Consider the following 12,396-nt stretch of genomic DNA (forward strand, 5'->3'; position numbering starts at 1 on the left):
AATGGCTATTTTCCTTCCATTCTGCTGTTTTAAAAGTGTATACATTATCACCTCCATGTGTTTTGAGAGAGGTAGGTATACATGACCTTACCTGACTCTTTAATGAAGCATCTGAAAATGGTGTATTTCTTCAGTATTCAGTTGGGGGAAGAGCAAGGGTAATAAAGTAAGTCTCACTAAAGGCAGGTTCAGGCAATGTGGAAGCATAATATTTCAGTCTTTTAGGATGTCAGAGCATCATATGGAGGAAGATCATAGGTTTAGACTAGAAGGATCTATATGCATTAATTAGTCCAATCCTTTCATTTTATAGATGAAGAAATTGTGGTTCAGAAAATTTTAAGAGACTTGATCAAGATCATATGGACAGTAAGTATAGAGCTGGGATTTGAACAAAAATTCTTTAACTTCAAATTTAATTGTAGATTTTCTCTTTTTTTCTGCCTTGGACAGTGCCTAGGGTTAAATAGAGAAAATTGTTTTCCCTCTAGAACCTTTCTTCTATTGTTGTTGTTGTTGTTGTTTTATTTTATTGTTACTTTATTTTTCTTGGCCACAGAGAAACACTGAAAAACATATTGTAAATGGGAGGTATTATTAGCTGAATGAAGAGGTGAAAATTTTTAGTTAGCCTTCCAAAGATAACAGCAAATTTGAGGGTGATCTGGAGAAAGAATACTGGACTAAGAATAAACAGACTTGGTTTATATTTCATTTTTGCTACTTATTTGATGTGTGACCTCAGATTAGTCTATACACATAGTATTACCAATTCATGTTTATAGTTTTTTAAGATCTATGAGGCATGATGATCTTTTGAGGTAGGCTGGACAAATACTATTATCCTTATTTTATAGGTGAAGAAGTGGAGATGCAAAAAGCCTGGAATTGAATGGTATGTAGACTCTGAATCCAATGTTCTGTCCTGTGCACTCAATTGTACTATTCCATAAGGGCTTATAAGGATTAAATGAAATAATGTAAAATGTGAAGGATCTATATAAAGACCACTCATTTCCTTAAGAAAGTCCTTCTTCCTGAATTTTCTTTTTTCTGTGATTCCCCTGCCAAATTTTTCTTTACTCTTCTTGTGTTCTCTAGTTAGGAGGGAATAAAAATGACTAACATTTATATTGAAAGGCAGGCTGACATAGTGGATATAGAGATGGCTTTGAAGTCAGGGAGATCTGGGTTCAAGTCTCTTCTGATGTACACTAGTTATGGGTCCCTGGGCAAGTCACTTGGCCTAGAAGTTTCAGAGAGGGTGCTGACCTGCATTGATTAAAGGAGTTTCTTTCCTACTTTGAGAGTTGTTTATCCCAATGAAATCTTAGGTTCATTCCCTATTTGTAATATGTATTTTTTAAAAAAATTATTTATTTAAGGCAATGAGATTAAGTGACTTGCCCACGATCACACAACTAGGTAATAATTAAGTGTCTAAGGTCAAATGTGAACTCAGGTCCTCCTGACTCCAAGGTTAGTGCTCTATTCACTGTGCCATCTAGCTGCCCCTCTATTTGTAATATTTATACAGCATTTAAGGTTTGCAAAGTATTTTATATTTATTAATAATAGCTAACATATATATGATTAATAAACATTAAAATGACAATAAATAATATATTTAATGACAAATATAATAGATAATAATAGCTAACATTTAAATAGTATTTACTATGCACTATATATATCATACTAAGCAATTTATAATTTTCATGTCACTTAAACCTTACAATCCTGGGTGTGAGGTGTTATATAGAATGACACCCCATTTTATAGATGAGGAAACTGAGGCAAAAGGGTCAAATGACTTACCCATGGTCAAACATTGAATAAGGCTGGATTGACCCAATCCCCAAACCCTCAGTTAAATTTGTTCCACATTCAGTTTCTTGTCACTAATTATTCACCCAGATCTGCCCCTTGGAGGATAGCAGTCACACCAACAGGGATGTGGTTTTGGTTTCTTATTTCTTTTTTCTGTGATAATCCCTTGGCTCTGGATTCCAGATCCAATGTCCCTGTGCCAGGTGACTGTTCCCCACTGAGTGTGGAGGTAAAACCAGAGGCAGAGACCAGGATTCTGGATTTTAGGGGGTTGATAGTGTCTTTGTGCCTCCCCATCATCTTGTACCCCCTAGAATCTTACTTCTTTCCAAAAATTAGATCATCTCATCTTAGATTTACCTCAAAGCAGTTGCAGATGATTACAAAGTGGACTTTTTCTTGTGTGATGTACCATAAACTTGGCAGGCCACTTAGGAATCTTTTCATTCTCTCTGGGCCTCAGATAGCTAGAGACTAAAGGATCCATTGGGTCCTATTTAGTTCTAGTTCCAATTTGACTGTTGAGTAGCATTTTGATGTTGGAGAAGTGCCCTTGCTCTGGTGCCTCAGTTTCCTATCTGTAAAAAAGAAAATAATTGTTGCCCTGAAAGAGGTGTTGTGAAGTTTGAGTAAATATAAAGATAGGGACTAGACCCATGAATTCATTGCTGAAGGGAATTCCCAGAGGAGAAAATCCCTTTGGCTAATGTAGGCCAGTATCTTTTCTGAAACTGATAGTCTTAGAGAGTTGCATAGAGCATCAAGAGGTTGACTAACTTTTCCAGGATCACACAGCTTGGGTATATATCAGAGGCAGGACTTGATTTCATGTCTTCTTTATTCCAAAACTCCTTTTCTATCTACTATGCCATGCTGCTCTCTTCATTTAAATAAATAATAGACAGGAAATTGCATGGAAAAGGATGACACCCTATACTTAGAACTCTTCCCTTCTGGTGTTACCTACAGTGAAAGAGCTGCCAGAGTGTTGTGAGATGGATAGAGAATCAGGAAAACTTGGCAGTGATCACGTAACCTCTTTGAGTCTGTTTCCTTATCTCCAAAATTAGGGATTAGATGAAAAAAATCCTTAAATTCTCTTCTATGTTCAAATCTTATGATCTTGTGATTCTGTTTCAGAATCCCAGAATTAACCAGTTTGATAATGTGAAGACTATTGTCAGAGAGAGAAAGAGGCAGAGACAGAGGGACAGAAAGAGTCACAGATAAGAGAGAGATGGAGAGAGAGAGAGAGAGAGAGAGAGAGAGAGAGAGAGAGAGAGAGAGAGAGAGAGAAACCTTCCATTTTAAAAACCACATGGAAGTGCAGGCTACACTATTAGAAGGACCTGTCCTGGATAGATTGAATGTCCTTCCCCTAACTATGTGATTCCAGAATACTAGGATTATTTAGGTTTGCTTCAGTGGGTGATGGTGTAGGGGGAGAGTCAGAGTTTTGGAGAATTCCTTGTGCCAAGTGAGAATGTTATATTGCTGACAGGAGTTTTTGCTTCCCCTAGCAGGAAAGACTCATACTTGTTACCTTATCTATAATTGTTTCCATTTCTTTGTGGTCCAAATTAAAACAAAGAACAAAAACAAAAACAAAGCAGAAAACCACCACCAATCTTGATTGAGGTTCTTAATGATAGCAGATAAAGATTCGGAGGGGCAGGTTTTTGTTTGTTTTTTGTTTTTTGTTCTCTTTTGAAGGAGAGAGGACATAAAATAGAGAAAAAGGCTCTTGTAGGTGAGAACTGGTTGTTTTAGGTGGTGGGATAAATAATATTTAAGATGATACTGTTAGAGGGTCAGCTAGGTAGTGCAGTGGATGGAGCACTGGCCCTGGAATCAGGAGGACCTAAGTTCAAAGCCAGCCTTAGATACTTAATAAAAACCTAGCTTTGTGACCTTGGGCAAGTCATTTAACCCCATTGCCTTGCAATTCCTCCCCCCCCAAAAAAAAGGAAAAAAGAAAGATGATACTGTTAGATCTGCCCCTATTTCAAGAGAGATTTCTAATATAAAATCTAATTTCCAATCAGATCACTCCATGATTTTACACCCATGTTATTATCTATAATACTCCTTATTTATGCTGTACCAGAAAGTCTTAGTGGGGACCCACTACTTTATTTAAATTCAACTGTGGAGCCTCTTATCCTGATTTCCCTTTTGGGGTAGGTAGGAATAGAATATGAGAGGTAAGCATCAAGAAGACATGGGTTCAAATCCTACATTAGACACCAGCTGTATGACCCTTGGCAAGTCACTTAAGTAATTCTCAGCCTCAGTTTCCTATTCTGTAGAGTGGGGATAATTCTTGAATCACAAGGTTGTTATGAGAATTAAATGAGATAATAGATATATGGGAAGCACCTTGCAAACCTTAAAGCACTATATTATTATTTTATAGTTATTTATCTCTGTAAATCAGTCCCCTAGAGATAATAACATTTGAGGAATTTAAGTAAATGTTGTGTTATATTATCTTTCTCTAGCTATTGTTGTAAGGACTACTTGGGCTGGCTAGGTGGCACAGTGGATAGAGCACCAGCCCTGGAATCAGGAGTACCTGAGTTCAAATCCAGCTTCAGACCCTTTAATAATTACCTAGCTGTGTGACCTTGGGCAAGTCACTTAACCCCATTGCCTTGCAAAAATCCTTAAAAAAAGACACTACTTGAGTGTCTTTCACAGATCTCCTCCCTCAAATTCCCTCTAGAATACAAAGTGAATTCTTTCTCAAGAATTGGAACAACTTCTTTTAACTCCTGATTCTGCTATTGAGAGTTTTAGTCCAAGTTCTTGTTAAAAGCTCATAAATCTCTTAAGTGTGGGGAATCTGTTCTAACCTGGGCCTTCTAATTCCTTCTTTGAAAGTATAACCAGAATTCAGTCCTAACCTTTATAGGAGAAGGCAAAGAATTGGAAGCCTTGCTTTGACATCCTTTGGGGCTCTAGTCTCAAAACCCTTAGGAGGATTTCATTTCCAAATGAGGTATCTTTTATGCTTCTCAGGTGACTCATTCCCAGTTTAAGCTTCTGCAGAGAAATATACCTTGTCATTTACAAAATTGTTAATACATGAATGAATCCTCTGAATAAACATGACTGTCATTTTTTGTACTATCTTATACTATAAACTGCAGAATACCTATAACAGGGTAATCTATAGGTATCAGATAATTTTTCTAAGTATATTTTATATTTTATATAAAATATAATTTATAGAGAGATCATTCAGTCTTTCTGTATTTCAGCAAAGTGAATTTTTTGGGTTTATTTGTATGAACTGCAAGGTGTTGCCACAAGGGAAAAGTAAAGTGTTTTGCTGCAATAAAATCATAACAAATAAAAGCTGAAAATGATCTTGAAACATGGATTGTCAGACTGGAAGGGTCCTTAGAGCAGAGAAAGTTAGAACAGAGATTGTCAAAGCTAGCAGTGTTGCTGTTATTGTAGTTATTTCAGTTGTGAGTTGGAAGTAGAGAGGTAGATTCAGGCTTGATGTCAGGGAAAAAAATTAACAATTGCAAATGTTCAATTAGTCTCATCAAAAAAAAGCAGTGATTCAATGCTTTAGTAAATAGACCCTCTTCATAAGAGGTCTTCTGATAATAACAATAGTGTTTCGTCCTTCATTGTTGAAGAAGACCATATCAAGGAAGTGATGCCATAACAAGCACATTAATTGGATTTGAGTGAGAGGATGTTGTGCTAAGTCACCAGCCTCACTTTTTCCTCCAGAGTCATCTGAGTCCAGTGACCAGATATGAATCAGGAGAACTGGAGAGGGCCCTGGATGCAATGCAATCAGGCTTAAGTGACTTGCCCAAGGTCACACAGCTAGTAAGTGTCAAGTGTTTAAGTCTGGATTTGAAATCAGATCCTCCTGATTCCAAAGTCAGTGCTCTATCCACTATTCCACCTAGCTGCTCTAGAGGTCTTCTAACAATGAAGGGATGGTCACTTGCTGGTCATATTGTAAAGACTATTGGTTTGCATTACATGGCCTTTGAGGACTCTTCCAATTCTGAACTTTTGTGATCTCGTGTTGTGGACCAGCACTAGATTGGAGAGATCATCTCCACTCTCACTCGCATCCCGGTTTTCAAGAGAAATGGTTGGATTGAGGAGTATAAGTTGTACTCCCAGAATGTAATGAATTTAACCAGCTCCAAAAGGGTTGAGCCTTGGATTACTTTAGAAGCACTAAGGTATGTAAGATCCCTCTAACTACCTCAGAAGAAAACTTTAAAAAGGTCACACTAGCTCTAATCCTTGCTGGAAGGAGAGGAAATATTCATGTATGGTTCCTCCAGTTTTGGCTCATATGTTGGTTTATCTCACGCAGTGCTCTGAGTTTTAGAAACATAATGATGCAATACTCCTTTCCTTGCCATCAAACAAGAATCCTTTGGTACTCCAGGGTTGAATCCAGGGGACTTTGGAAGATTATGTTGACAAATTGGAATATGTCCAGGGGAAAATGACCTGGGTGATAGCCCGGAAACTTCTATGAAGGACATAGTTTAGAAAGAACTGAGAACCTTTAGCCTGGAAGAGAAGACTTAAGGGAAACATGATTTCTGTCTTCAAATATCTGAAAGGTTTCATGTGCAAGTGGAAGTCATCTTATTCTGCTTGACCTCAGAGCTAGGACCAGTAGGTGGAAGTTACAAGTGAGAAATGTTTTAATATGATTTAATATGAAAAAGAACTGCTTAACAAATAGATGGGCTGTCTTGGTACGTGGCAACTTTCTTGTCATTGGAAATATTCAATCATGGGCTTGTAGGGGATGCTTCTTCCAGGGATGGTGTGGAATCAAATGATTTCTAAAATCCATTCCAACTCTGAGATTCTGAGAAGAATGCCAAACTCTGGTTAACTTCCAAGGGATCTGTTATTCTAGATTTACAATAGAGGAGAAGACATTTAGTCTAGCTTTCTGACAGAAATTACCCCCCCCCCCCCCACATACACACCAATTGTTCTGTCAAACTTCTAATAGGAAACTAAACATATATGAAACAAGATTCCTAACTTTCCTTGGGGTTCTATGATTTTTATTTCCTTTGGAAGTCCTTGGGGAATTTATACTTATTGGCTAGTAAATATTCCATCTATTTCTTGTCACCTTCTAAAAGATGCATAGGACCAAGGGATTTTGAGCTAGAGGAGACATTAGAACAACTCCAAACTAATCATTTTATAGATGAGAAAAGTGAAAACCTAGTAGGTTAAATGACTTGCTCCAGTTCACAAATGTAGAGTTAGATATGGGATCTGAACACAAATCTTTGACTACACACACCCTGCTGTCTAGTTTTTTATTCCCTCTTCCATCACAGAAGGGGAACTTTTTTGAGTATCATTGTTTCCATCTTTTTCTTACCTGTCACATTTCTGTTTAAGATTTTTAATTGTCTTCCCATCTCTCAAAGCTTCTTTGAGGAGGAAGAAAACCCCCCACCACAAGCAACTCTGTAAATCTGAGGTACTATTATTATTATCATCTTGGTAATTCTCTATCATTCTGACACCTGCTGAAGGCTAGACTAATTAGTCAGAAAACTTACTTTTCAACTGTGAGTCACTGGAAGCTTGTGTCATGGGAGATTTAAATGAGTCCCTCGTGACTCAGGTGATATTTCCTTTTTACATCACTGGTACCTGGTCATGGTAATTTTGGCTTTTCCAATGGGAGATGAAGTCCTAATGTCAGATTGAAGACATGGCTAATCGAATCCAACAGGACTGAAAAATAGAGCAACCAGTTCTCCCTTCCTGGTTTCTGTTCCACATCTTACTGGTGGTGATGGTGGGAAACTACTTCTATTTTATATAGCTCCTTCAAGTTTATAATTCTGTGAGAGAGGCAGGGGAAGCATTTCCTAATGTGATGGACAGAGGGTCAGACTTGAAGTCAAAAGGGACCTGAGTTTTATTCTTGTATGCTTACTAGTTGTGTGACTCAGGACTTTCTGAGTCTCATTTTGGGACTCAATGACCTCCAAGGTCCCTTTCAGCTCTAAAATTCTGATTTTAGGATCTCCATTTAACAGATCAGAAAATTAAGTCTCAGAGAAGTATAGTGACTATATAATTTGTGTCAGAGTAGGGCTAAAATTCCAGTTTTCTTGACTTCAAGTACTCAGAACTCTTTCCATTATACCAAACTGAATGACATAGCAGAAACAATATTGTATAGTTCAGAGAAACTGGGAGAATTCAGGCCTGATTCTTGAACTGTCTTTCTGTAAACCATTATATCTTTCTAGGTCACTATTTTCTCCTCTATAAAATGATGAGGATGGGATAATCTCAAAAAGTTTCCTTCAGTTCTATTTCCTATTATCAGTGTCAGAGTTGGGTTAGACCACACTCTATACCCGATGTAGTTGGTGAGATGCTAAGTTAATACAAGTCTAATTTTCAGAATAGGAGAGGTGATGATCATCTTGTTTTTCTTCTGGTCAGTCTTGTTTGGAGTATTATGTTCAGGTTCAGATACCACATTTTGGGAAGAACATTGATAAGGTGGATTACAGTGGTCATACCAATAAATCAACAAGGACTTATTAAGTACCTTCTATCAATCAGTTAAACACTGTACTAAATGCTAAGACTACAAAGACAAAAGTGGAATAGTCCCTGCCTTCAGGCAACTTAGATTCTACTGGGGAGACAATGTTCATATTTATTTGCAAAATAGTTATAAAATAAATACCAGGTATCTTTGAATGGGAGGGCACTAGTAGCTGGGAAGATCAGGACAGGTTTCATGTAGAAGGTGGCCTTTGAATTGAACTTTGAAGACAACTAGGGATTCTGAGAAGTAGAGGTTAGAAGGGAATGCTTTTTAAGCATGGGGCATAGTCAATGCCCAAGCATGGATGTGAGGAGTAGCAGGAAAGCCAGTTTGGCTGGACCATAAATTTTATGAAGGTAAGTAATGTTTAATAAGGCTAGAAACGAAGGTTGTGGTCAGTTGGTAAAGGTGAATTGATGGACTGAAAATATTTAGTCTGGAGAAGAGAGTTTGTGGATAAAATTGTTGTCTTCAGGTATCTGAAAGGTTATTATGGGAAAGATATATTACCCTCCTCCTGCCTTACCCAGAGGGGAGAAATGGGAGCAATGAGAAGGGAGTATAAAAAAGCAGGTTATACCTGACTCAGTTTAAGTAAGAACTTGCTTATCAGATCTGTCAGAAAATGGTCATAGCTGCCCAGGGAGGAATGAACTCTCCATCACTGAAGGGTGTTCAAGCAGAGGCTGGGAGGACACTTCAAGATTGTTATAGAGTGACTTAAGGATGAGCCAAGTTACTTAGAGATTTCTGAGACCTCTTCCGACTTAGAGCTTCTAATTCTTTCATGGTGACCAATATCTCCTCTTGAGGCAGTCTGCTGTATTGCAGACCCTCAGTAAGCTAAGACAGAAATAAAACACTGCTTAGTTAGTGGCATACAAGAATACTTCTCTGCTCAAACTCATTTTGTAATGTCATTTTAGTATTGTCATCACACCCCAGTATATGAAACATTTAAAACATTTTTTCTTGGGGAATGCCTTTCACCCTAAAAACATTGATTCAGCTGATTTTTTTGCACAATTAAATAATGCTTTTCGAAAGAGTAGTTATACATCCTTTGCTTTTTTCTGAGAGGCACCTATTTTGTATATTGGTTAGCCCTACAGTAATTATTTTCTTTTTCATTTTTGTTTTCATTTTTATTTAGGTTTTTGCAAGGCAAATGGGGTTAAGTGGCTTGCCCACACAGCTAGGGAATTATTAAGTGTCTGAGGCCAGATTTGAACTCAGGCACTCCTGTCTCCAGGGCTGGTGCTCTATCTACTGCACCACCTAGCCACCCCTTTAAATTTCTTTAATAGTAGACACTCCAACCTAAAATCATGTGTTTTTCTTGAAAATGTATAAACATCCATAAAGACACTGGTTTTTAATGGACAAATTGTTTTTTATGTGGGATAAAAAAGAAGAAAACGCATTTCTTTATTGATAGACACAAAGCTATTAACTGTGACAAAATATGGGGACCATCCATGGCTATGTATTATGGGAATGGTCCAAGTTCCTTACATAATGCTCCTTTTCTCTCTTGTCCACTGTTCAGTTGTCTGAGACATCAGGGTGATCTTTGGGGAGCTCTCACTGCCAAGGTCACTTAAACCTTACACCAAAAGGTGCTGGGAGTTGTCTCATTTCAATTGTTGTCTCTAGTGTCTGAGGAATTACTGCTAAATAAAACATTACTATTCTGTGACATGTTACTTAACTGTGACTTGGTTTTAATCAGGAATTGTGCCCTCCTGTACATGACCCTTTCCTGTTCCTGCTTCAGCTCCAGGTAGGAGCGAGAGAATGTGTGGAAGATAGAGGTCACAGGGAATGCCATAAGGAGGATGCCACTGAGGATGCTGCTCAGGGCCACCACCTGACCAGGAGTGCTCCTGGGTACCATGTCACCATAACCCACGGTGGTCATGGTGATGACAGCCCACCAGTAGCAGGCTGGGATGCTACTGAATTCTTGGCTATCTGCCATCTCATTCTCGATGACATAAAGTAATGGGGCAAAAAGGGCAATGGCCACACAAAGGAACAGCAGCAAGAGCCCAAATTCCCGGGTGCATCTTCGGGCTGTAAGCCCGAGCGTCTGTAGGCCCAGGGAATGTCTTGCCAGCCTCATGACATAGAGGATCCTCAAGGCTCGCAGGATACGGAGTACCAGGCCCACCTTGTCCAGGTAGCTGTTTCCAGAGCTGGGCTTTTTTTGGCCCACAGATGCGCTATCCACCACCAGAGTAATGTAATAGGGGAGAATGGCAATTATGTCAATCAGAGTCAAGGGGCTCCGGAGGAAGGCAAACTTGCTGGGTGCTTGGATGAACCTCAACAGGAACTCAAGGGAGAACCAACCCACACACACTGATTCCACAATGAAGATATTGTAGCACATCTGTGAGCATTCACCCTGAGAAATAGAAAAGATGCTTGAATCAGGAACAAAAAACCTCACCATTCTTTGGTCTGAAAATAAAGATAGAGAGGAGTATACAACTGAATTCCATAAAATCAAAATAAAGGAATGAAGTTGGACTTATTTGGTAAATACTGTAATTGCCATCTTCAAATATTCAAAGGCCTGGAGACTATTTGTGGCTTTGTGCTAGGGGAACCTAATAGGGAACACTTCTTAAAACTGAAACTGGTAAATCTAGAACAAACAAAAAGGACTAATTCTGTTCATTTACTTTGTGATCTTGGGAAAGTCATTTCCTTTCTATGGGTCTCACTTCTAAATTGGGTGAGTTGGAGACTAAGTTCTTTTTTTTATCATTTAGTTGATTCTGTCACATCTGACTCTTCATGACCCCATTTGGGATGTTCTTGCAAAGATATTGGAGTAGTTTGCCATTTCCTTCTCTAATATAATCTCTTTGTTCCCTCCATTTCTAAATTTATGACAATAATGATGATTCTAGTTAACCTGGAAAGAGCAGCAGACTAGAGAAATTTAAGATTTGTAACTGGAAGGGTGCTTAGAGATCATCTAAACTAATCCATTCATTTTATAACTGATGAAACTTGGGCCCAGAGAGGTCAGGTGACTTGTCCAAAGTAATACAGATAAGCTTTCAGTAGAGGCAGTATTTAAACTTTAGTTCTCTGAATCTAAATCTCATGCTTTCTTCACTACACCATTCTGCCTGAGAAGACATGGATTTGCATTCTAGGCTTTTTGCTGTTTTATTTTCAGTAAACCAGTCCAAATTCAAAAAGCAGTTATTAAGCACCCACTACATGGCAATCACTGGACTATATATCCAGGACATAAAGACAGAAAGAAAAATAGTCCCTGCACCAATAATCTTATATTATACTCATTAAGCCACTGAATCTTTTTGAAACTCAATTTCTTCATCAGAAAAATGGCAATAATAATGCCTGTACTAACTCCTTCACAAATGCATTGTGAAGAAAGTACTTTGTAAACCATTATTATTTTCAGTTATTATTCTCTTAAGAGCCGTTAAGTATACTTAAAAAGGGTTTTGATGGATGAGTTAATGAGTTAGAATGGGATGTTTGAGAATACATCCTTAACCTTTTAAGAAATAGTGCTTTTATTGGAACATCAAAGAGATCATGGAGGAGCTCCTCCCATTTAATGAATTATCAAAATAAAATATTCAATTCTAGGCACTCATTATAATATCAACAACAGTAGTGATACAGGAAATTCTTAGTGGTTTACAGCTCACACTTGGGCATGACTACTTGGTGGTTCCCAAGGGAGTTGGGGTGGGGCTGCCACTGCATCTCCATCAGCCTCCCTGAGGAGCTTGCAATGGATACTGCCAAAGGAACTAGGATTCCCTGTGTTGCCTGAGATAAGGAACCTTCCTCCTTGAGGTTTAACCAACCAATGCATATACCATCAGGTAGTAATTTGACTTGTTAGGAGGAGAGATGTAAACCTAACTTCTCAAGTTATAAAGGCTCTTAGGGATGGCCAGAATAATACAAAT

At 38.2% G+C, this 12,396-nt stretch overlaps 1 protein-coding gene and 1 long non-coding RNA gene across 2 annotated transcripts in view; one reads left to right on the forward strand and one right to left on the reverse strand.

Moving 5' to 3' along the window:
* LOC141504887 (uncharacterized) overlaps positions 1–12,396 on the forward strand; it is a 16,022-nt gene continuing 3,626 nt past the window's right edge. Inside the window, exons 1-2 of the long non-coding RNA XR_012473492.1 lie at positions 1–369; positions 858–895. This is a non-coding gene — a long non-coding RNA (uncharacterized LOC141504887). The remainder of the gene's footprint in view (positions 370–857; positions 896–12,396) is intronic.
* Positions 6,884–12,396, reverse strand: part of KCNG1 (potassium voltage-gated channel modifier subfamily G member 1) — a 26,401-nt gene continuing 20,888 nt past the window's right edge. The window contains exon 3 of the mRNA XM_074210251.1: positions 6,884–10,838. Coding sequence (XP_074066352.1) covers positions 10,068–10,838 — 771 coding nt within the window. The 3' untranslated portion in view covers positions 6,884–10,067. The remainder of the gene's footprint in view (positions 10,839–12,396) is intronic.

This window comes from Macrotis lagotis, chromosome 1 (assembly GCF_037893015.1).
Source record: "Macrotis lagotis isolate mMagLag1 chromosome 1, bilby.v1.9.chrom.fasta, whole genome shotgun sequence".
NCBI lineage: Eukaryota > Metazoa > Chordata > Mammalia > Peramelemorphia > Peramelidae > Macrotis > Macrotis lagotis.